The sequence below is a fragment of the Callionymus lyra genome, chromosome 17, assembly GCF_982586985.1.
Source record: "Callionymus lyra chromosome 17, fCalLyr1.hap1.1, whole genome shotgun sequence".
Classification (NCBI taxonomy): Eukaryota; Metazoa; Chordata; class Actinopteri; order Syngnathiformes; family Callionymidae; genus Callionymus; species Callionymus lyra.
Window position 1 is genome coordinate 10,520,140 of NC_141834.1, and position 27,270 is coordinate 10,547,409.

At 35.7% G+C, this 27,270-nt stretch overlaps 1 protein-coding gene across 2 annotated transcripts in view; it reads right to left on the reverse strand.

Annotated features, from left to right (window-relative positions):
* Positions 1–27,270, reverse strand: part of ccdc85cb (coiled-coil domain containing 85C, b) — a 63,373-nt gene that overhangs the window by 14,879 nt on the left and 21,224 nt on the right. The window contains exons 2-3 of one of the 2 annotated variants that reach the window (XM_087812718.1): positions 5,927–6,006; positions 4,293–4,334 (exon numbers count right to left, since the gene is read on the reverse strand). In XM_087812718.1, coding sequence (XP_087668844.1) covers positions 4,293–4,334; positions 5,927–6,006 — 122 coding nt within the window. The remainder of the gene's footprint in view (positions 1–4,292; positions 4,335–5,926; positions 6,007–27,270) is intronic. The other variant, XM_087812719.1, reaches the window with a different exon arrangement.

Consider the following 27,270-nt stretch of genomic DNA (forward strand, 5'->3'; position numbering starts at 1 on the left):
CTTAGAATAATATTTATTACAGTTTTGTATTGTTAAGGATCTCATGATACGTATCACAATACAAGAGCGAAGATACGATATATTGTGATACTGTCGGAACAGGAATATATTTGTAGTATTGTTCGAGTACTTGACTCTGGTGTTGCAGAATTTACACACACACATGACTCTTGACAAAGTCGTAACTGATTTCATTTGTTTTGATACCAAAATATGTCAAAACATCAGCTTTAAAAGCTGCTGGCTGGAGTCCACTGTATCCTCTCGTCCTCAGTCATCGCCAGGATATCATTATTAGCAGATACAGTGCTGATAAATACAGTATTCTGAAAACATATTGTGAAGCTTAATTGCGACACATAAATGAACAATGTTAATTGTTCATTGAAAAAAATTACATTTTTCTTATTCTAACACACTTAAAATAATTAATAAAAATATAAATATAAATATATATATATATATATATATATATATATATATATTTATACACTGTATATACACAAAAATAGTGATAATAAATATTGACACAACATCTTGAAAAATATTGATACAACTTTCTCTCACACCCCTAATATTTGTAGTTATTTTTTATGGTCCAAGTTCTGGTATAAAAATATTTTTTCCTAAATTTCCTTTTAAAGTAAAATGCAAAAAACAATAAATAAATGATGCTCTATGTGCAGAATCATTAAGGAGAAAACCTGAAATAAGTGGAACAGATGTTTTCATTAGGATGAACCGTTCATCAACAGCGACATCATGATAATTAAAAATACATTTACTCGCTCACTGGTGTTTTGTTTTTTTCCCATAAATATGTATGAGCGCTTCCATCGCACCAGACACTAAATGATCAGCTAGTTTCGCCGACTCAAACTTTTCCATCCATCACCAGCTCGGCGGAACCACAGGGATTCAAACCAGCAGCTGTACGATGAATGTGCGGCGGCGGCGAAGTCACCTTGAGCATCATCGTGACCTCATCCTCCAAAAGTACATGTTTACAGTCCGTGCATCCAGACACGCTTCCAATAATGTGAGGGACTTTTTCACAGAAGCCACTCGTGGTGTTTGAGCAGGAAAATTAGAAGCTTAAGTGAGTTTCTCTGTCAACACCAGCGTGCGATCAAACAAGACTTTCTTTTTAGCTTCAGGAACTGGTTTAGAGACAAACACTTGTGACATTCAGTGACACGAGTACCATGTATTAGCTGCTACTTGTTTTTGAAGTCATTAGAAGCTCTTTCTGAACGTTCATTGACCTATTAACCTTGGAGACTGATTTTATTCTGTCTTAAATAATGTATTTCAACTAAAATAATGATAAATATTATAATATCAATAAATAAATATTGATAAATTGTTCTTGGTATATGTTGCAAATTTGATAAATAGATGTACAGCACAAAAATAAAAGAATCATAACCCAGAATAAAAACGTTATAAATACAAACACACAAGTCAAATTTCACATCCATAAATTGAACTTCCACATCTATACTAAAATATAAACTGTGGCTCACAATTATAAACATACATGCATACACAAAATTAAACACCATCATTTTTTCCACAGATATATAAACATTAAAAACAAACACATAAACAAACACAAATATCCCTTTTTTAAACAAACAAATATAAAAATGTACACAATCTTTTACAAAACTTTGAATATTGAAATACACAAGTAGGACACACATTGATGAAAAACAAAAATAAAATGTTACGCTAATATAAGAAAAAAAGACAAACATCTAAACTTTTTTTTCAGTTAAATGAACAAAAATAATTATAACAAAAATGAATAATAACATATTTATACATAGCCATCATCAAAATAAAAGAATCATAACTCATAAAATTAAAAGTTATCAAAAACTAAAGCTAAACACAAAATAACTAAACTAAATTACAACACTGTTACGCACAAAATAAAACATAAACATTCTCTCAAACATAATCGATCATTTGTACAAACACATATCTACACAAAAGACACAAACATAATCCGTTTTACATTAATTTTAAAATATATATAACGTAAACAATGTAAATAAAAACATGATAAACACACATAATATAAAGCACAAACTTACACAAATGTATTCGATCACACACCAACCATCATTTGTACAAACACATTTAGACACAAAAGACACAAATATAACATAAACAATGTACATTTACAAACACACTTTCAAACATTCACAGATATATAAACATAAAAATCACACATAAAATAAACAAAAACTTACACAAATGTCCTTTTTCAAACAAATTTAAACAGTCACACAAAACCAACAACTAAAATAAAACTTAATATTGATAAACCACAAGTAGGAAACCCACCGCACACATATAAACGCACACAAAGAAAACAAAAAAAGAGCTTAAATAAGCAACACATTTTTTCCCTGAACAAAAAAATATTCACATAATGAATCATTCTTAAACACAAACACCAACATCTACAGATATAAACATACAAAACACATAATATAAAACCCAAACTTACAATGTATTTGATCACACAACAAATAGAAACATGTAACGTACACCAAAATAAACATAAAACATTTGCTTCTTAACTTAAACCTCATCTTAACCTAGAGTTTTTTATCTTATGAAGTCATGTTGAATGATTATTCTTTTGTCATTTTAACACATGTTTTCAAATGTGCTCATTGAAAGTGTCTCTAATGAGAGGCTGCAGCTCAAACCTCCTCAGTGAGGCCCCAGTGTTTACCTCCAGACCATAAACATTCCTGTGATAAGAGACTTTTGTTCCTGCGCTCACTTCAACTAAAACTACTGCAAACACACAAGTTGGGCAACACGACAAAAAAAAAAAAAAAGGTACAATTCCACCTGCTGTTGCACAACTTCTTCCACCTCCAGGAGAAACTTCCCAACATGCCGTTGGTGTTCCTGAACTTCTGACGCACATTCCTGGGCTGCGCTCGCACACACACGCAGCAGTTTTGTGTCGTATATTATGCATGCTTTGGTGTACCTGTGTCGGCCCTGTTGCTTTAATTATTCACCCCAGCAGACGACCTAACAAGCCAAGACAGGGAGTGTGTTTCACGCACCACAGCGCAGGCGTAGTCAAGCAGACGAGCTAAACATGGACGGAGGAAAGTCACCTTCCAGCCATGATCAGCAGAGAAAGAAAAGACAGAAATATATTTTAAAAGGTGATAAAGCAAAAAATTAATTAAATTGATTTTTTTTTTTTTGTAAAACTGACTGGTTGAATTTAATGATTCAAATGTTGAAACTTTGAAGTGTTTTATTGAAATTATTTCTTTTTTTAAAGCATTTAATTATTTATTCACAACTAAATCCAAATATACTATATTGAAAGGTTGAATATTGTTTCAATGTTTTTTTTAAATAATTAAATTCAAAACGAAAATATTTTCAAAATGATGGAATTTTTAAATACAGTATATAATATATATTTATATATTTAAATATGAATAAAACAATGTTGGAGTATAGTGCTCACATGATATTTATTAATTGAAATATAGTTTAATTATTTTTAAAATCATCTGTATATTAAATAGTTGATTTTCTTTTTTAATTATTTTATTTTATTTTATGTGTCTTTCAATGTGTCTTTTTTTAGGTATTCTAATTACAATAATTAAAAAGTACTTTTTCTAAAAAAAAAATTTTTTTTTAATTTGTAGCCTTTTAAATTCAAAAATTCTTGTTATAATTATTTTTCTACTGACTTTTGAAGAATACGTATTTTCAAAAGAAAATTGTTAAAAAAAAAAACAGATCAATACCTTAAATTAAACTTAAAGAAAATTCTGATGATTAACAATTAAGGTTAATTTAGGAGTATTTTCGTTTTACCATCTGGATTCCGTGATGTTTAAAAGTATCAGTCACTCACTTGTATGGCTTCTCACCGCTGTCGCTCAAGCACAACTGGGTTCTAAACAGATCCCCCCAAAACAAATGGTTCATAAAACATGGTAAACAATCGTAAAATAAATGAACTTTTAATGAGACTGCGTGACCAAGCTAGCACCACTGGTTCTCTTTGGTCATTTTTTAAATAAATATTTACGGTCTCGGGGATTTTCAAGTGATTTTAATCGTTTTATTGATGAGAAATAAGCTCCACAAAAAGTGCAGAAGGTTGGTTTATGATCAACATGTCCATCATCACCCAGACTCTTAAAAGTGTGATAAAGTCCCAACACCAGGCTGCGAAATTGATTGACAAGCAAAAGAGCGTTTGGACGACGTCGAGTTGCGAGAGTTACCTTCTTGGTCGGAAGCTGCGATAAGCTAAACCGGTTATGAGCCTATGGAGGAGAGGGAATGGATTCATGTATAAATCACAATAGTTTCAACGTCAGCTTGACATCAAATCAACTTTAAAATGCAAAAATATGTAAATATCCATCATTAATATCAATAAACAATACATGTAGTCCTGGTTCAAAAAGAATTTGTGGTTCATAAACGCATTTAAAAAACGTAATTTTACATTATTTTAAATATAATTTTACGTGAAAAACTTGTATTTTAAGATTAAATAACACCACAACTATTAATAAAATATTAAAAGTATGATAACACATCTTTTACAGTACAGTAAATATAACTTAAAGATACCTTTGTTTTAAATTTCATATTATTATGTTTTAAAAATAAAAAATAGAAAATGAAATACAAAAACACGTTTAATTATAATAGAAGAGAGCAGAGATTTATCTAAATATAATATTAATCTTTTTTCTTTTTTTTAAATAACGTTTTATTATCTTTCAATTTCTGTTAGTGGACAGAAACTCAATTTTTATACAAGGGAATGAATGTAAAAAAAAACAAAACAATAAATGAGATCTTTTATAGATACTTTTTTATTTAAAACAGATAAATAGAAAAATAAAATTGATAATAGAATTGTATTCAATATGTCTCTAAAAAGAAAATAAATATAAACTAATTATATTATTTTAATTGGAATAAAAGAGATGAATTATCGGTATTTTTTTTATTTAGAAAATAATCTACTTTAAATGAAATATATACACGAATAAGAATTGAGGAAAATTAAAATGTAGTATTAAACCACTTTTATCTAAACAAATACCAAAAGGTCACAAACAAAACAAAAATAAATAAATAATATAATTTCAATTCTGTTGATTATTACCGTCTTAAAGGTGTTTTCTTTTTTAAATAAATGTGTGACTCGTTTCAGTCAAATTTACTCGACAAATAAACCTGTAAACTAGTGGAAAAGCGTTTTTTATTCGCCCACATTAAACCGAACGCTCGCGCAAAAAAGCTTCACGATTGCAAGTGATTATAAAATACAGGGGAAATAAAACCATCCATAATTTAAGACCAGCCTTCAAACAAGTTCCCCAATAGTTCTCCTCGGCTCCCTCTTAAGAGCCGATGATGAGGAAGATCAGGCTTCGTTACTCCGGCCCACGCTCTCCTCCTGAATCAGCAGCGAGACTTCTTCAAGTGTTGCCAGTGAATTACATCATTAAATATCAGATTCCCCGACAAGATCCGGGAATTCATGAGACGGAGCCGATTCATTTGTTTCAAGCGTTCGCCCGTGGTGAACCCTGAGAGGGGTGGAGGGCGACCTCTCGGTGAACCAGAGCACCCCCCTTTCCTCCTCACCCTCCCTCCCTAGCTCCCCTGAATTGAAGTCGAGACCAGGTTAACTTCGCTGTCATTTAATCCCGCTTTTTCATCCTGCTTTTACAGTTCGCCGAGGGGGCAAACATCACCGCTCGCTTGTGAAGTGCACCGACTCCACATGAATTAAAGATCCGTAAACAGAATTCGTTTTTTTTTGATCGACTCATAAAGTGAGGAAGGGAAAAAAGTTTTTTTTTCCGACAGAAGTCACGGGAGGTAAATGGATCACCTGCGAGAGGAGCTTGTTGTTGTCGTCCTCCAGGATGCGAACTTTAGACTCCAGCTGCCGGATGTAGTTGGAGGAAGGATCTGGAGGAGAAAAGAGAGGAGGAGAGAAGATTAGCATTTCAAAGAGCTGAAGTGGAACAGAAGAAGAACTGCTGAAGCAAAAGGAATGAAGGAGAGAGAGGAGGAGACGAGGCTGCACTTTTTTTTTTACATCTCCTCAAGGACGAGCTGACCAGAGACTGGGTTTATAAATGATGAGACGCCGATGGTTTTTGCTGATTTTTCAACTTAATCTGGCAATAATTTATAATAAGTTTGATTCATTAAATAAATCAAGTTTTTATTTCTAAAATATTTATTTAAATCAAGGTTGAGGCTTGTTGACATGAAAGGCAATTTTAGTTTTTGCAAAAGAAAATAATATACTTATAATATTAATAATAAAGTCAGATCGATTTGATTTTATATTATTGTAAATTTTATATGAAGTCAAATCAAATCATTTGAGCAACCATACAGAAGATAGAATATTATAGTTTTTTCAAGTTTACTCCCATTTCCAGTGTGTTTTTATTTTTGTTTTATTTATGTTCATTTATTTTTGAATATTTTTTTTGCAGCTTTATGTTTACTTAGTGCTGCAATATATATATATTTTTTTTTTTCAACAATTTAAGCAACATATTTTGAATTTGATTAATTTTATATCTTATATCTAAGCTTCAAATGAATATCTTTATATTTTATATATATTTATTTATATACCGACCCATTCAACCAATTATTGTTCCAACTTTTTTTTCTTATCATTTTACATTTCTCTTCATTTAATATCTCTATATATATATATATTTTTTTACCAAAGTAACCATGTATTTATTATTTATTCACAACTAAATCCAAATATACTTTATTGAAAGGTTGAATATTATTTCAATGTTTTTTTTAAATAATTAAATTCAAAACGAAAATATTTTCAAAATGATGGAATTTTTAAATACAGTATATAATATATATTTATATATTTAACTATGAATAAAACAATGTTGGAGTATAGTGCTCACATGATATTTATTAATTGAAATATAGTTTAATTCTTTTTAAAATCATCTGTATATTAAATAGTTGATTTTCTTTTTTAATTATTTTATTTTATTTTATGTGTCTTTCAACACATACAAATTCAACTTTTTTTTAGGTATTCTAATTACAATAATTAAAAAGTACTTTTTCTAAAAAAATTTTTTAATTTGTAGCCTTTTAAATTCAAAAATTCTTGTTATAATTATTTTTCTACTGACTTTTGAAGAATACGAATTTTCAAAAGAAAATTGTTAAAAAAACAGATCAATACCTTAAATTAAATTAGTATTTTCGTTTTACCATCTGGATTCCGTGATGTTTAAAAGTATCAGTCACTCACTTGTATGGCTTCTCACCGCTGTTGCTCACACACAACTTTGTTCTGAACAACTCCCCCCAAAACAAATGGTTCATAAAACATGGTAAACAATCGTAAAATAAATGAACTTTTAATGAGACTGCGTGACCAAGCGAGCACCACTGGTTCTCTTTGGTCATTTTTTAAATAAATATTTACGGTCTCGGGGAGTTTCAACTGATTTTAATCGTTTTATTGATGAGAAATAAGCTCCACAAAAAGTGCAGAAGGTTGGTTTATGATCAACATGTCCATCATTACATTTCTCTTCATTTAATATCTCTATATATATATATTTTTTTTACCAAAGTAACCATGTCTTTATCCTTTAATTTTTTATTTTGTTTCTTATTTTATACATATACACATATATATATATATATATATATATATATATATATATATATATATATATATTTGATTTTATTGTAAGCCGTTCAACCTATTTATTTTCCTCCTTTTTTCTTTAAATGGGTTACAAAAAAAGAAGAGACATATTTTTTATATATATATATATATATATATATATATATATATACTGTATATCCAATTAGAAACAAAATAAATAAAAAATAGGACAAAAACATGGTTATTTGGGTAAAAAAATAAATATAGAGGTATTAATTATTAATTATTAATAACACGTTAGAAACATGTTGAAAAGAAAATATTTGAAAAGTATTGCAGTATTGATATCAAAAACGAAAGGGAAAAAAAAGAGGAAAAATATTTTTTACTTGAGTACTGCTATTTTTGTCTTATTTTTTTTCCAAACAATTTAAGCAACATTTGGTAAATTTGTTTCATTTTATATCTTTAAGTTTCCAATTAATATCACTATATTTTGCACTATAAGTGTATTTTTACCCATTTAACCATTTTTTTCTCTCTAATAATTTTCTTTCTGTACAGATATATACTATATATTCCTGTTGGAATGTAATCCATTCAAGTTTTCAGTTTGCTTTTTAGCTTCTTTTGCCATCAGAAAACCTTTGGGGATATTTTAAAATGGCACAAATGTTGGACTAAACCAAAATGAAATGATGTTATTTTAACATTGTAAGATTATCTCTGGACACATTTTTGATTCGAGGGTCTATTTTACGGTCACTTAAGAACACTTCAGCTTTTGCTTAATCTGATCCAACCTTTGACCTCGTGCCTGAATGTGCCTAACGTCCCACGGGCGTTTTAATGACTCGCCACAAAACTGTTCCTTCTTCGGCTGACGGACGACGTCTACCTCGTGTTCATTTGCTCGACGGAGATTCCCGACATTGTTGCGCATCCTGACAGCTCGGCGCTCACTTGAAAGGAGTTCAAACCTGGGACGCCAGGAGTTTTGTCTTCTCGGAGTCGATGCCGAGACAATCACACATGTTTAATTCACAATCAGATCAAAGCGGGAGTTTGACAAAAAAAAAAAAAAAGTAAAGGCTCTATGGAAACTTGTCAGCAGCTTTGTTGTGCTTTGTCTGCGAAGAAGGAAACACGGCGAGAGTGGCTGCATGACGGGGGAAGCGAAAACAAATCCGACAGGGATCCGGCACTTATGAATATTCCAGGCTAAGTTACCGAGGATGTGAGCAACCGTGACCCGAGTTGCACTGAAAACAAGCCCAAAAATAACACCGAGAACTTTCGACAAACATCAACACTGGCTGCGAGTCAAAATGTCCGCCTGTGTTCACTCGTCGGCGCCGATTAGAGACAAAAATAACCGTTTAATGTAAAGTGTGATTCGGAATCAAACCCAGGGATCTTGAAATGTTGCTAATGCTCTTCATCTGGTCTCAGCTGTTTCGGGAAAAGCTCCCATGTAAGCGACAAGATGTTGATATGATGGAACGTAAGACGGATTTCCTTGTGACACACTGTCATTAGAGCACGTCTGATCTTGTGACCCGTCCTACATGGAAGCATCTACTGGTGTTTTTAGATCCACCAACCCCCACGAGGGATTTGTTTACCAACGATCTATATCGATACACTTAAATATTTCAGTATTCGTTTTCCCCAGATACTGTATCGATACATTTTTTTATTTGCTTTCATGTCACAACACGATCTGGAGCTTTTAACCCATGTGTTTTCGTCATCTCGTCTGGACTATTGTAACAGTTTGTTTTCATGTCTAAACAAGAAGGAGCTGTGGGAAAATGTGAGTTCATCTACTAGAGCAGGGTCAGAATTCTCGCCTGCAGTTAATACAGAACTCTGCAGCGAGAATTCTGACCCGCTCTAGTAGAAGAACTCACATTTTCCCGATCCTTAAAACTCTTCTTCCGACTTCCACAGTCACAGAACAAGGAGATTGGCGGGGTGACTCGGGACGAGAGGATACAGTCGACTCCAGCAGCTTCCAAAGATGATTTTTTTGGGTGGTTTTTTGGTGGCACCAACCGAAAACGCTTCGGTAGTATCGAGTATCCAAATATGCGTTGTCTTCTGTTGCCAAGATGCGATAAATGATCAAATCGTGATAATATGTGAATTTTTCTAAAGAACTGAAAACTAATGACTGACTGAGAGTGAACATCAGATTAATTTGTTACTTGTTAGCAAGTGCTTGTTTTCGTTAATTTTTTTCTTTAAGAAAGGTTGAAATTGACGCTTAAAAATGTAGCGCAAGATTTGAACTTTGTGTAACAAAGACTCATTTTTTATAAGGAAGTTGTTAAAAAATTTGGTACCGAAAAAAGTAACCCCTATCGGAGCAAAGGGATCAGTATCAGTACCTTTTTCAAAAGTAAATTCCGAGAAACCAAAGTGAAGTACTTGAGCAAGACGACAAAAATGTCCTTGGTCCTACAGTATCGCAAATTGACTGTATCGCGATACGTATCGTCATTAACTTACACTTATGGTAAATACATCGAAAAAAAAATCTTTGGAGAGTTTCTGAAGGGCAAGAAGAGTGACCCCACTAAAAAAAAGGTGGGGACTCCCGTTTTCGGACCACTACGCTTTTCTTGAAAATCCTCGGCCCCTCCGACTACCGGGCACTTTTTGACAGTTGGCCGTTGAGACAGTTTCAAAGGGGAAGCTGCGATGGTTGGAGCTGGTAATCCCTTCTTTCTGCCTTGTGACCCTCTAATCTGGATTCATCTGCTGCCCTGACCTGCAGCCAGATCACAAGCCGATTAGTCGAAAGGTTCCTCAGCCTTCACCAACAATCTACAATAACAGCGACGAAGCTTCGGGTAAAAAAAAGACAATGAGGCGTCAGCGCCGTTTTCTGGAAATGTTCTCAATTCCTTATCAAGATTCAAGATACCTCTCAGATTATGTGTTGCCTTGCATACGGAATCCGAGCGCTTGGCCTGGTCCGGAGACGGTGCTTCAGACGCCTCATCTCCATATCTCCCCTTCACACCCGATCTTGAACCTTTTTTGATGTCTCGCTCTAACATCTCAGGGCGCATCTGATCCGCCTCACACACGACATGATTAAGAGGTTTTCCAGCTTTTATGGGGCGCTGATGTGCCGTGGGAACAGTCTAAACACGTCCCCCCGGTCCACGCGCGGGGCGTCAAGCTAAACCCCCCCCCCCCCCCCTTCGTCTTTTTAAGCGATGCCTCGAGAGGGTCTGGTGGGAGAGTAGGGGGTCGGGCAATTAAATAGCTCCTGGGTTCCCATGGCGCTCTATCTTTTGGCCTCCAGCTCATGTCTCTTCTTTGAGAAAATAATAATGGATGGATTGCACAGGAGCCTGGAGAATTTACTTAAGAAAGGACGTGTATTTTTTCTTCTTTCTAAAGCGTTTCTTGTTCCGAGACAAATATATTTGAGGTAAATACTAGCTTAAGGTAACTCATGAATTTGTATATTCTCTCTCAACTGGTTAAAACTGGTTGGATACCGTTTAAAAAGACTGGTCCAGCCCAACCATTACCCTGGAAGGTTTGTTTAAAACTGATTATCCAGGGCTGGGTATCGACCAAATACTTTTGATACCGGTGCCGAAAGTTCTTTTTTCGATGCAAATTTTTTATGATACATTCCGACAAGGAACAAGGAATATATTACACAGTACACAATACAAATATTGTAGTCCACTTTTTCCGCTTTGGTTACTTTCTAGTGCAAAATTACAGAGGTGTCACTAATCAGTTTTGTTTTTCAGAAAAATCAATACATTATGAAGTTTTTTTTATTAAATTTACAAAGTTTTTGGTTCCTCTGTAGTACTGTGGTAGGAGCCACAAAATAAAGTTTGACACCTAACCCTACAAAAACAAGATTTCATTTGTTTACTTTGTAAAATTAACTTTGTTTTACTCAATATAAAGAAAGGTTTTTATACTTTATCCCAGGGATGCCGGTTCTAGTTTCTTGTGGACATTATATTGACGGATCAACCTTTATATACAAACAGTAAAAATAAATCACAGCGAGTTTTTGGTCACTAGTTTATTTTTATTTTATTGTCAAAAGAAACAAATTAAATCTCACTATTGGGTCAGTATTTTCTTTAAAAATATTAACCTAAATTGACCATTTAACCAGATATTTTATTCGCCAGTTGTGTTTATTCGTTAAATTTAAGTCTAATAAATATAAATAAATCATTTTTTAACAATCATATTTCTGGCGACGACCTCAAGATGCAGGAGAAGGTCTTGATCCATTGCTGGAGCCGGTTGATTATTATTTACAATAAAAACGACTGAAAATATCAGGTAAAAAAAACAAAAAAAAACAGTTTGGTCTTCGTGAGGCGGCTATTTTTTTTCTTCCCCAAGTGTTGTTTATCCAGTAAATTGAGCTGATGTGTGTCTCTGGGTGTACTTGGCAGTGTGTGTGTAAGACAAAAAAGGTGACGCACACAGCGGCGCAAGCCTGTCGGCCTTTTGGCACGTCACTTCGCATCACATCAGCGCCACAGTGACCCACTTCCAGCGGCCACTCCCTCTCCTTCACCCCCGCTACAATTCCCTCGCTTTTTTTTTTTCTCCCTTTGCCATTTGTTGCTTCATAAAGTGAAACAGCCGATATATAAGAACAATGAACTGATTTCCACGCTGCGACTGACTTTCCGAGACCCGAGATAAGCCGTAAAAACACTTGTTTGACCTTCAGGGACTTTTTTTTTTCGTTTTTCTTCCATCTGTCACTCAGAGGTCGTCTGGCTTCTTTCACAGTTACTCCACACACCGAGTTGTCACAACACTTCAAGTACCACTTGAAGCATTTAAAAAATGAAAAGAAATATAACAGTAAATGGTCGATTTTAGTCGTAAGTGACTTTAAAAGCCAAGTCGTTGGACAAACATATGTAGCAATATCAACAATTGCTTGCTAATCTTCAAATAGCTTAAACAAGCAAACAGTTTATCAATGGTTTACACGGTCATTTTCGTCGCATCCGATTGGCAAAACCCGAACTTATGATTGGACTCTTCAATCTGAATGGAATCTTCTTAAACAAGCTAGCTATCCAAGCTAATTCAGTGTAGGTATTGCCCGCAAGAGTGACTTAAGGGGATCCTTAGAGTTCTGCGTAAACTACTGACGACGTCACACAACAATATACATATACGTACTTTTCAAACGCGAGGCCGGGGGACAAAATCCAGTCATTTGATTTGGCCCTCCAGATGTTTTGCCTTAGATTATTGTTAGTTTTGACCCATGTTTAGGTTTAAGATAAGATAAAATAACACAGAAACTTCCGATATCACTTAAACTTGTCATAGGAAAGAAGTTTGTTTGCGAAAGGACAACAAACGAAAAGATAGTTTAGATAAATCGTTGTTTAATCCGAGTCATACTTCCTGTTCGGGGAACTTTCGTTCAGTCCACGACTTACATTGTACAGATTGTTTGGCTTCTTGTGTCATTGAGTTTAAAACCCTTGGCCCAAGGCCACCAATATTAACATGGTTAATATTGATAAATCCCCAAGATACACCAAAAACTTAAGTTACTGATGTGAAACCATTGTGTTACCAAACGAAATCATCAGGAAGCAAAGCAAATGTAGCACCTACACGTTCGCTAAATGCTAATTATAATGGATATTGACTCATTCTAATGCAAATAATTCTATATACATAACCCTAAATCAAGTTGACATTTAAAGGCCCTTTTTACCATTAGTTTTGACTCCTTGCCAAATGCCGCGCCCATCACATGGAATGATACAAAACAAAGAGAAGATAAAGTTGGTCATTTATTTTTGGTGGCTATTGAAATAATAAGTGGTGAATAAGTGTTTTCAAGTTCCTGGTCTCTTAAGGAGTTCAGAGTCGGAACTTTGTTCAAATTGAAATGATTCAGACGTCGAGAAAAGAGGCCTCGAAACAAGACAAATACAGTAAAGAAGCTCCAAGGAAACGCCAAGAAAAGGCCAAGGTTGAGAAATGGCGGTTCCTCTTGAATACCTGGAGTTGTTTACCACGGAGAGGAAGTCCTTGGCCTCTTCTCTTGGGGTTGCTGTTACATTTAAGACGATAATAATCAATTACAATCCATCCAAATGTCAGTCTATTGAGCAATCACTTTGTGTATTTGGATTGTAGATGGTTAGGCAAGAGGGGTTATCAAGGGTACATGCTGCCTCTCGAAGCGTGAAATTAAATTTTAAAGTGTATTGACCTGCACTCAGTTCAACTCCAGCATCAGTTATTCAAACTAATGTTGCTGTGTTAGTATCGACAACGCATGTGTAAACAAGAGCAGCGTGGTGCCACGAAACACTCACTAACTGGCCATGTATTTTAATGTATTTCTTACAATTTTAGGGATTTTCTAATAAAAAAATTACTTGTAACTTCAAAAACACCTATATAGTATTAGTATTGCCAGTGTTACATATTTTTTTTAATTTAAAAATGACATCTTATTAAAGCTATATCCTAAATGTTCCAACCTTAAAACTGTTTCTTTAGTCAAATGGAAGCTAAATTTGTTCTGCAATTCTATCGTTCTTTTACTGTAAGGGTTCGTCAGCAGCAGTTAGAAGCCATACAAGTAAACAAATTAAATGTAAAAACCTTGTAGTTGTGCTAGTTACAGAGAAACAAATCCCCCAACCCCCAAAACAATTGAAATAAGTTCAGCCTCAGCAGATTTATCATCACTTGTCTTAATTCAAGTTAAATTAATTTTTTTTCGATTTTAAAGAATTGTACTTATTGTTAGTGATGGTTTGATGAAGCTTCATGAAGCAGTGTCAGGATTTTCAGAGGCCACTAGATGGCGGTTGTTTTTAAAAGCTGTTCTAATGAAACATCACACTGTTTTTAAACTGGTGGCGCCACCTACTGACCTCTAAACAACATGACACTGTTTCATGAAGCTTCATCAGCCCACACTACCTATTGTGACTTGGTTTTTCTATATTTTCCATTTATTTTTAGCCTCAGTCTTCAATCTCACCACTGCTACTTCTATTTGGCAATTATAATTATTTCACAGTGTTTCATGATACTCCCATTAGACAGGTCTTTACTCCAAAAGTGACAATATTTCTTAAGCCAATATTTATTTATATTTTTGTTACAATATCATTCTTCGGCTTAAGGCATCAGCAAAGACATTCTCAAACTCGTACACATTCTAAATGTGTTATTTAAGGTATATATATATAATAATAATAATAATAATAATCTCTATTTATATAGCGCCTTTCTAGACCAGGGTCACAATACAGTATGTATTTTATATATATAATGGATGGATGGATCATCTGACCACTCGAATATCAATAAAGTTGATCCATCCATCCTTTCATCCATCCATCCATTCATATAGACATTTCATGAAATACATTTTGGGACACCGTGTACAATGTGGCTCTACAGAATGTAGTATAAAGACGCCAGAATGTGACAGGCATGTGGCAAAACACATTCTTTTCTTTCACCACTTGGCCTTTTGCAATCCATCCTTTTTATTTCCAGTCCTCACACCTTCTTTTCTGTCTCTGCTTCAGCACCCTGTCAGAGGCTTAACACAGGTCAAGACTATTTTAGGGGAGCAAAAAAAAAAAGAAGGAATTAGAGGCGACAATAATGGTTCTTGTGGACAATTTTCCAGCATCAACGACGGGGATGTAATAATTACAGCACATCCAGACTCCATTCTTTTTTTCGACTCAGAGGTCTTTGGAACATCAAAGTAGCTTTTGTAAAAAAAAAACAGTACGCTCAAAAGTGTCCACGCTTCGGAATCCCCTTACGTTTTCAAGTCGGATCCCAAGGCTGTTTAGAAGCCTGCAGTGAATTGAAATAACTCCTCTTTCATTGTCGCTCCCTCGGCTTTTTTTTTTTTTTCGGCTTTCATCCTCCATTCACAGATGTACGCGTTTGCACAGGCGCGTTGATGTTCTCACGTGCGCGCTCGGAATACGAACGACGTGGGAGTGTGCATGTGGGCGTCTAAGCTGGGACGGCGAGCTGCGAGGATTGTGTAAGTCGTGTGCGATGATTGCCGTGTGTTGCTCGTGGCAGGAGGTGGGGTCGATCACCTCAAGATGTTGAGTGAAGAAAGTGGAAACCATTTCAACGGGCCTGTGCTCTTGCCAAAACTTTCCCTGCCACAGAACTTCAGAGCTCTCCATGAAACCGGAGCGGCCTGGTATTCACTTAGAAATTCCTCAATGCCAATTAATTTCTGGCAACATGGGTTCGATTATCCAAAACAAAGACTGTGGATCGACCACCTGGGGAAGCTCTAATGTAGCTCCAAAATAACCGGGCAGAGAGCAGTTGAAGATCTGTTTCTAACTCAAATAAGTCCTTTGTGGTTCCACTCTGAGCATTGACTAAGAGAATATCAGGCACGGGGGCCATATGAGACCTGAAAAGTCATTCTATCCGGCCCGATCGAGCTTCAAACACCTATTTTCAAAGTGATCCATAACAACACCTTCTGGTTCCGAAGAAATCTCATGGAGTTTGTGATAATCCAAAGGACATACCAGGAGAAAAGTTTTTTTTTGGACAGTGCAATTACATATTATATATGTTACATGAATTTTTGGCCATTTTTACAAGTTATCGTGGTACAAATAGGTCCATTTTGATCGTTTTTCTGAGACTTCAGAAAACATTTTACACATTTGGGCAACATTTAATTGTGTTCACATGGTCTGCCAGATATCATACTTTAGTTTTCTGACATTATTTTCCCCTTTTCAGAAGTTTTCCTGATAAAAATAGGTCGATTTTTACCGTTGTTTTCATCATTCAGAAAACACCATTTTACACCTCAAATTGTTGAGGATCATTCGACAAAAGGATTTGATTGTTCCACTCTCTTTTGGTTAAAGGACTAGAACTAAAAGCCAAAAATATCGGAATCCGAAATTTGTATTGCCGGTGTCGTAAGCAGAACATCGGATTTTCTTGTAGCATGCAAAATAAGCAACATAAAAACAGAACCAAGCACCAAGGCTACTGGAGTCGGCTGTATCCTCTCGTCCTCAGTCATCGCCGGGATCTCGCAAGGTCTTAAAGTTTTACCTACCAAAAATATGCTTTTGATTCAATAATCACAAATAATTAAGCTGAGTTAGTTTAGTGATTCGATTGAGTTTAGAGTAGTAAAGGATGCATCAGCAGCAGCAGCAGCAGTTAACGGCCATACAAGTCAGTCACAAATGAGATGCTAGTTATGGACAAACAAACTAAAATGCATAAGAGAATAAGTTAAATAGCACATACTGTATATCACCTCTATGCGTCCCTCTTTTTTGGGTTCCAGTTGTTTTTTGTTGTCACCTGACATTTACTGAGCTTAAGTCAAATACAATAAAACCCCCCAAAAAATCGGAGTCACGCGTCTCACAGGATTAACATGTGTTTAATCAGGTGAACAAATTGCTTACATTTTTAATCTTCTGATAAGCTATTGCAGTGCATTATGGGACTGTAAGTGATGAATCGAAATATGAATAATCATGAATTTTTATGTCCATGTATGACTCTGAGGTAACGGAAACTTTCGGCTCAGACATAAGAAAAGTTCATGTCTCCTCTCTGACCAAAAAATCTAACCCAAATTTTGCAAATGCGAAAAACAAGTTTAGTTTCCATGTGGTTTCAGGCAATCACTCACACAGTGGAAAGTATGTAATTCCTCCAGCTTAAGAGAACGATTGAGGAAATACATACATTTTACAGTGACGGATAAAAAGGGGAAAAAAAAACCCTGGTAGGATTTATGAGATCAACTCCTGATAAATACGGCCTAAATTGTCAGTGAACCCGAAGGACTTTTGTCTGTGAAGTTTCTCTTTACAACCACTGGCACAAGAAACAGAATGAATTTAATATATTCCCCTTGCTCACCAGAGAAGAAAGAACCCCAAAAAAAATGCCTTAAAAGCACAAACTGGATCCACGCTGAGAAGGAGGATCAGAACCATGGATTTACTTCAAAAAAAAAAAAAAAGGGAGGAAAATAATACTCTCATGATCGACCACCGACTCAAGTGCTTTGCCGGCTCCGTCTCAAGTGTGTTTTTATTTTTTAAAGACGCCTGCCCGGCCAATCTGACCCACATAGACGCCGGAGGGAGGTGGGCATCCATGCTGCATTAATGACAGGGATGGCAGGACCTGGCACATAAAAAACCGCAGACCCCTGGAAGGGCTTCAAAGGACCGGCTCATCGACTTGCAGGGCGTTAAACTGACAGGACATGGCACCGACTCTGACGGAGATACTCGTGATAACACAAAAAAAAACACTTTTGCCTTCATTTTTTAAGATAAATTCATCATAAAATGTAAAAACATCAGTCGTAGATAGTTTTGAGCTTCAATAAAACCACTTTTTAATCACTAATATGTTGAATTAGCAACAAATGGAGATGGACTTCATATGGTGTTCCCTATATAAAGCTTTTCAGTTCCTCATATCACAGAGCCCAAGTGTTTTTTCAAGCCGCCATGCGTGTTTTGAGCAGAAGCGCTCGGAGCTGGCCGTGTTGGCCGACTAGCTTTCACTCAGAATCTCGCGGCTCCTCAACCCCGCGAACATTGGCACTGACTAGTGTCAGCGTTCGTTCTTGTCATTCCGGGGCCATAACTGTAGGGTCCCCGTCTCGGGATATTTGACACGATTCTCCCGTATCACGAGGCTTCGGAAAAAAATTGTAACGGACGCGAGTCTCTCGGGATGAATATATAGATCTGTTCTCCAGCAGTGATGGGACTGGAGACGCACTTGTGGTTGAAATGTTTTTTTCAGGCCGATTCAGTCGATATGGATCATTGAATTTGACAAATGCCATGTGTAATTACACCCACTGGCCTGTTGCAGCCAATGAGGCGCCTCCATTGAACTGCTAAAAATAGCCTTTAATTAAAACGATTTGTCAATCAATATAGTGATTAAAATGTATAAATAGATATGTTCCTTCATGGTTATTTATTGTTTTCTCCATTTATATCTTAATTATCTTATTATAGTATTTTATTTGTATTCAATTTTGGACCTTTTGAGCAGAAATAGTATTCCTGTTATGTTGTTATATGATTTCTGATTTACATGTTATAGTAATACTTTACCATTTGTGCGTTACCACTATTCAAGATATTTTGCATTTTATGTATAGATATAAATCATTGTTTCCCCTCATACTCCAAATATAAATATGGATTACTTAATTGTAATCATATTAAATAGTGAATGTGTATATATGTATTTAATTAAAATTGCTACTTTCCTACTTATGTATTGTATTTTGTTTTTTTAAACAATATATTTGTTTTTTTTTAACAAAAAAATAAAATAGTAATGACTAGAGTACTAATAACAGTACAAATAAATAGGAAAAGAGAACCTCCCCCCAAAAAACTAAAGAAATAATAATAATAAAATCTATAAAGTGGTTTCTGTTTTGTTTTTTAACAAATCAAATAAAAAATAAAATTAAAAACTAGTTTTTGTATATATACGTAATATTTCATATAGTAATAGTGTTTCTATCCATCTATCTATCTATATTCAAATATATATATATATATATATATATATATATATATACGAAAAAAAACGTTTTTTGTAGGGTTTTTTCATGCTCTTTTTAACCATGGGTTTGTTTTTAAATCACGTATGACTTCAAAGCTTTCTACAATAACTTGGAAGAAAAGGAAAAAAACAATGTTTAAAATAAAAACATTACAACAAAAAAACAAGTGGTTCTTTATTGCTTAAGCGCCACACAAGTTGTTTTTATTTGTTCCGCCTCCGTCCTCCCGTAATCTTTTGATTAGGCTGTAATAACAATAGCAATCTGGCAGCCAGTGGGATTTAATCCCATGAAAATCAAAGCAGTGGGTTTATATTTACTCCACAATTTTAATCACAGCGCTGGTGCGTGCCAGTGTTGGCCTCTCATCGTGCGACAACACCGGAAGAGAGCCAAAAAAAAAAAGATGTTAAGAAGAACCTCCCGGTCATTAAAATAAAAAATAGGTTTGGTTCAAATGTTAGATTACAGAAGCGGATTATCCTAAATATAAAACCCATCCGGCTTGATAGTTGACGGAGAAATGAGTTCAACTGTAAAGTGCTGCTCTACGAAGGTTTGACTCCTGCAACCTAGTCCCACTCGTGACCCTTGACACTAAAAGGTCAGGGGGCAGAACTCTTGACCGGCTCGCGTTTAGGGAGTAACATTCCACCGACTCACTCAACCAGGTATTATTTTGGACTTCATAGTTAAATAAGTGGCGTTTACGCTGGGAAAACGGAGGCTCTGCCGACACAGATGTCTAGTTATTTTCGTTTGTAATTCAAATTTTGTCATACTTTTGACTTAAAATAATAAAAAAAAAACATTTTTCATTGGTGTCATTCCTGATTTGGATAAAAATGTTTAACGTTTAAAGCATCAAAATGTTAAATAAATCATGAAAATAATGATTTCTTGAATTAATGGCCTTTAAAATATATTTTTTAAATACATTTTTTCAGAGATACTTACTCAAGCTCCTCCAAGGATTTAAATTAACATTTAATTTTACGTTTATATTTGGCTATTTACTTGTGTTTGACAAAAGATTCCTCAACACAGTCATTGTTGAACTTTTTTATGTCGTATTTTTTTACTTCATCATCGGTTTTTATTGGTCCCTGATTCCTGATTTGGTGCAACATTTTTCACTTTTTCAACATTAATAGCATCTACATAATAAATGTATCATGAAAATAATGATTCCTTAAAAGAATGGTGTTAGAAATATATATTTTAAATCAATTTAAAACAGAAATAAAGGTCCTATGCAGTGGGAATGCAAGGTTGAAGCTCTTCCAGTGCTTTAAATTAAAATTTATTGAAATCAATTTTTTTTATTGGCGTTTGATGCAAAATGTCTTAGTTTTTCAACATTTATAGCAACTAGATAATACATACATAATAAAAAATAATCTATCTTGAATTAAAAGGTGTTGTTAAATATATATTTATTTTAAATATGAAGGTCCTACTCTGTGAAAATCCCATGCTCAAGCTTCAGTGCTCTAAATATGAACAAATATAATCTAAATAAACATTTTTTTCAACGTTAATATTTTGATATTTACTCGTTCCGTCTTCCTTCATTAATAAAACATGTCGGGAGATTAAAACATGTAAAAATACGAAGCTCCCAGGAGGGTTTCCCAATGCAGCCGGTGGTTGGCGGGCACAACCCCCTAAACAACAACAAGCCAAAAAGTGTGTAAACAAACGCTGCAAGGCATTGTGGGCATAGAACATCCTCCTGAAGCCCCCCAGCCCTCTTTAACCCGATTCCCCCCCACCCCCGTTGCCACGGTTCCTCCGACACAAACCCACATTTGAATACCGTTCTTTTTAAGCAGCCTGACTGAGTGCTGAGCTGGCAAAGGTTGTGCTTATGTAAGCAGAGTCTAACAGTGAGCAGTTAGACGGTAAACACGGAGGTCATCCCTCGACAAGTACAGCCCTGGAACCCCTTTATTATCCACCAAATACCATCTTCGCTGTGGCTTCTAATGCTCACCATTCCAGCCCTGAGAAAATACTTTCCAGTGACATTTATTTTGGACGGTTTTTTTTGTTCTGGTTTGGAGGTAAAAAAAAAAAAAAAACCGACTTGGGCAGCTATTGTCATGCAAATGGAGACGAGAGGCGGTCGCTCGGTGATTACATCCAAGTCTCGATCAAGTCTCCGAGCAACACAGCGACAAAAATGGTTGGGCTTGAAATCGTAGACTATGAGGGGAGACGAGTACGCCATTTTAAAAATCCTACTTTACACCCCTCTCCAACCAATTAGGAAGAGAAAACACTTTAAAGCGTCAGATACTTGCATTAAATACTTTTTTATTACACCCTAGTACCAAATAAATATCACTACATAACAATATTGCTGGCGAAATCTAGGTAAAATGGATTTTATACAAGATTTTTTAAGGTACTGGGCTATAGTTTTCCTCTAATACTATGTATGTTCCTAATGTATCTTCCAATAACATACTGTAGGAAGATGCGTATTATAAAATTCTGTCCGTGGCTTGCCAGAAAACCATCACCAAAAACTAGTACCAACACTAAGAGCATGGACAAATATAGTCTCTGGAATTTCTCGACCAAAGAATAAAAAATGAAGGAGGAAAATTGGAGAAATGTACTATTGTCCGACTGTGTTGAACAGATTTTTGTCAGTAATAACAGTCGAATCCATTTTATGTTTTGTGCATTTCCCTTTTTTTTTTGCTGTGTTATTTAAAAAAAAAAAAAAAAAAATAGCAACAATTAAAAATCAAGTTTTTAATTGTTGTTATTATCATCGTTCTTCAAGTCTGGACTAGCTAGGCTTAAAGGCTAAGCACGGATATGCAATGTCTGGGAAGTTAAGGCAAAAAAAAGAGCATTCAGACCTCTGCCAAGCAGCTCATTGACACTCCTTTTTTTTTAAAATTTGATTTACTATATGTAGATGAATTTTGATTTTGTATTGGCATTTCATCATTGTTAGTAGGCGGCAGAACTCTCTTGCACAACACACACAAAAGCAGGTAAGAGTGTGGTGAATCTTCAAATGAGTCACGGATCCAGATGGTAATCTCGAAACACTACCAAAACAGTCCCTTTATCAAGATTTCCTGAAATTCTCTATGAAATCAGTTCATCTCCTTTTCAGTCATTTAACTAACAAGTCCAATCACAAAAAACTAAAACCCCAAAAAACAACCAATTTCCTCGACGTCTCCCAAATCTCAAGGGACAATAACGTCTGAATGGACGACGTAATGAGTCCCTAAAAGAGGCGATTATCGCAGTAATCGCCGCAACAAGAGAGAGAAAGAAAGAGAGAGCGAGACGTGTTACATCAGAGCTGTCCCGAAAGACAAGCCATTCCTTTCAGCGTTAAAAAAAATTGGATCGATGTCGGACTTGGACTTCCAGAGCCTCTTTGACTCGCCCTGACAGCGGCGTTTGGGAGATGGAGCGAAACTAAGCGAAGGTGACGGTGCTTACACTTGCAGTCATCAGGAAAAAAAAAAAAAAAGGCCATTTGAAAAGAAAAAAAAATAGACTGACGAGAACAAGACGGACAGAGAGTACTAAGGAAGTGGGGGGGTCACGGTGCTGATGAGACAGAATCTCGCCAGATGACGCGCCAGAAATGGAATACCATGAGCTATCATGAGGATTTGACAGAGCGTAGCTATGTTTTCATTGTTACGAAGAGAAAGCTTGTGACTTAAGATAACTCGAGCAGAAGAGCTACTTGAATGTAAAAAAAAAAACACATCTCATGAAGACAAAAAGCTAAACTCAACATGTATTGGGAAATATAGTTAAGCGTGTTTACCAAGACGAACCTTGGCGGCATCAAGTCTTGGATAACAGCACATGTTTAGTCCTGCGGCTACTTAAGTGGAAGGATAAACCTGTTTTTTATAATGTCAAAAGGTTCCAGGACATCTGACTCACCAGATTGTCGCAATACTTTTTAAATAAATATATTTTTTGATTAACTCCTCTTATATTAGAGCACAAGTTTGTAAATACAGTCTTTAAAATGTTGGTTTGTACTCAAGGAACTCGAGGGTTAGCCAAGTGCACAAATAAACTACTTTTTTTCGCTATACCTCTGCTTTTCAGGAGTAAACATACAAAGCGAACCCTTTCTTGGCTTGACTACGCCCCCTATAGACGAACAACTTCGGGAAAAACAAGGAAATACCGACCGGGCCTTTTAGAAAATTCCAAACCTATCATTAGCTATGTTTAATTACAATAAATGTAAGTTATTACAGGCATTAGGTTGGTTTAAGAAACTGATCCAACCAAACCTTTTAATGGATTTTAACGCCTAATGCCAAGTGGTTCCTGGTTCAGTCATGATGGACATCTTTTGGGTTTCAGCCAAAACCGGTGCCAAAGCAATAAATCTCTCTTTAATTAAATGTCTTACCTTGTTTCTAACCATAGCACAAAGGTATGCCTTTGATGTTCTCTTGGTAATATTAAAGGCCCGAAAACAAATGTGTTTGTGGTAACCCTTGTGTTATCTGAGGGTCAAGGTGACCCAGAGGCCCCCGAAAACAAATGTGTTTGTGGTATCCCTTGTGTTGTCTCTGGATCAAGGTATGTATTTGTGGAAGCCAGGGAGTTCGCTCACCTTGACCCAAATACATACCTTGACTCAGAGACAACACAAAGGATACCCAAAACACATTTGGTTTTTGGGCCTTTGGGTCACCTTGACCCCGAGATAACACAAGGGTTAAGCTAAATCCACAACGAATCATTGAACTGTACTTTTATTTTGGAATTCATTTGGTTCAAACTGGTAGCATTATGGTAGCGCTACCCTTCCCTAGTCACTGGTTATATACTGTCGCTAACAAGCTACAAATGATATCAACTATGACACTATGAGAATTTTTCTACTAACATGTTTCTTTTCTTTATCCCCATCAAGTGTCCCATATCCCCTCCAGATGTTGCGTCCAAGAGTATTTCCGTCCATCTGTCTAGACTGACAAACTGTGCCGCTAATATTTACAAACATGCAGAAAATTATGGATTTAGAAAGTCTTTCAATCCCAGACGTCCTTATCCTAATCTTCAGCTCGTGAACCCTACAAAACATATTTAAACCGTATTAGGACGGTAACCAATCCAAAAGGCTATTTTTAAACCACAAAACCTTCCTGTTGGAAGCAGCAGGAAAAATAACATTTTAATCTGGCAAAATGTTGCCCTCCTTCTGCCCGAGTGCTAAGAACAGACTTCATGTGCTTCAGAGTCAAAAGGTGGGAACTATCAGAGGGAGAAGTCAAGTGGGTGTTAAGGCTGCCAAACCTTTTTTTCCTTTCTTCTTTTACTAGGAAATGGAAACGTGACCTGACAGGCAGAACACAAGGCTACAATCTCTATTTTCGTGAGGGGTGTAGACTGCCAGGTTTGAGGATGACAGGCTGCTTCTGAAAAATATGCTTTCCCATCATGCCGTGCATTTCCGAGTCGTCTAATCTTGTCTGTTTCTTTTCACTTAAAATTTGACCCGGAGCCAGGTACCTTTTCATTTCCCCGTGCACAGATGTTTCCAAAAAAAATACACATTTTCTAATTAAAACATATTCTCTCGACCTCACGGGTTCTCTCACGGACCAGAGTCGGATCGGGACATTTTTTTTTTTTCGGAGAATTTAGAGCACAACAGCTGCGCCCTCATTTCCCTTTGCAAACTTGATGTGAATTAATAAACTCGGATGCAAGCGCTTGATAGAAGAGATCGAGAGGTTGTAAATCATAATAAATGAATGACATTAAAAAACTTAAAGGAGAATAAGCTTCAGTCAAAATTGACATCGTTTTAAATTTGTGTATTAAAATATATATAAGGTGCATTACAAAAGTGATTACAACACTCACATTTCTGCAGATATTTAAGTACCGTATTTTCCGCACTATAAGGCACACCTAAAAGCCTTTAAATTTCTCAAAAAACGACAGTGCGCCTTATAATCAGGAGCTCCTTATATATGAACATTACCTGGTGGGTTTACAAACACTTTCATGACTCTGCGCCGACTGAGCCGACACGCCGAGTGCGGAATTACATCATTGCATCATCACAGGGTGGGATTAACGACACACGTCACATCATTGCGGACGTCTTTTGAGTAAGATTACTGCAACTGTTTTTTAGCGAGTGTGTCTTGGTTGTCAAAATCATTCTGCTGCACGCTCAACCAGTCATACACTTTGGTTCATCATGTCATATACGCACGCTCTAGCTGTCATACATGCGCTCAACTTCTCTGCTGCTGCTTAACATTTGTCTGTTCACAAAACCAGTCTCACACGCTGCTGCTTGAAGCCTTTTAAACATCATTCGAACATCGTTACCATTGGAGTGAACGGAGTTGTCAGAACGCTTAATAAAGTTTGACTTTATCTGACTGTTTTGTTGACATTCCCTTTAGCACAGCTTTATCTTGTGGATGCATAACGCAACCCCAGTCAAACGTTTGGCTGTATCTTTTATTCTATGCGCCTTATAATCCGGTGCTTCCTATTTATGAAAACAGTTCTAAAATAGGCCAATCATTGAAGGTGCGCCTTACAATCTGGTCTGCCTAATAGTGTGGAAAATACGGTATATATTTTCATGGGACAACTCTTAAGAAATGACACTTTGACACAATGAAAAAGTGTGTAAAGTTTATATAACAGTGTACATAAATTTTTACCTAAAAATAACTCAAAATATAGTTTATTAATTTTTGTATTGTTTGACTTGGACCTTTTTCTTTTACGTAATGTGTTTTATTATGTTTAAATCTGTTGCTTCTTACTAATGTAATTAAACTTCAATACATTATAACATTTTGTCTTTAATCTTTTTAACCTGCTTACGAAAACTGACATACATTTTTGGAATTGTTGGTACGCAGAATATCTTATATCAATAGTTTAAGATCACATAAAGAAAAGCCCAAACCACCATTTTCTATTCATGAGCAGAAAAAGAAAAAAAAAGAGTTTCTTTGAGTACTTGTTGTGCCTAAGAAACACACAAAAAAAGCTTAGCAAGCCTAATCCCCATAAGCATGTACGAACAAAGTTCAGTCTCTATTAAACACTCAGTCAATTAAAGTAACTTGAGATTAAAAACGTGCACCGACACGAGCGCTCTGGTCACTCGTCGCTCCGGAAGATATTTAATAACGGCTTCGGCGTCGCCCCGTTGTCTCAAATACCAGCTACCCTCCAGACAATACCGACATTTATGACCGCCGGCTCTTTAAAAGTTCGGCCGAGGGAATTCAGCGCGACATTATAAATCCTGTTTTCAAATGTCATTACACTGCAACCTTTTTTTATAGGCCCAGAGTGTCTCACCGACTTATAACCATTAGGTTTATTAGCGGCGCTCGTACCGGGGAGTACACGAACGCCAGTGTAGGGGAAAAGCATGGGAACAAATTCCATTAGCAAGTAAGACGGAGGTTTATAGCCAGATGGTTAACCTGCGCTGAATCAATCTGATGAGCCGCACTCCAGCTCGGACACACACATAAATACCTCATAAGGCCTAATGGAAACTCATCAGCGGGTAATTTTATTACGCGAGACCTCCTTGACACTAGATCATCTCGTCGCCGAGTCACGTTGTCGGAACTTTATGATGCATGAGACTTTTACAGAGCTCAGACCGGAGTGTTTAACCAGATGCTTATGTGTGAGGCGGCGGCATTTTTTATTTAATCTACTGAGTGGGATAGTGGAAAAAAAAAAAACGTATGCAAAATATATTCAGGTAAAGTAAAAATAGCCTAAAGGATTTAGATCAGTAGTATAGTTCAAACGGTCCTGAAACAGATGCTAATCAATTAATTACATTAACAAATAAATAAAATATTTAGTAAAAGCCTGTGTTTTTTTGGTTAACATGCAA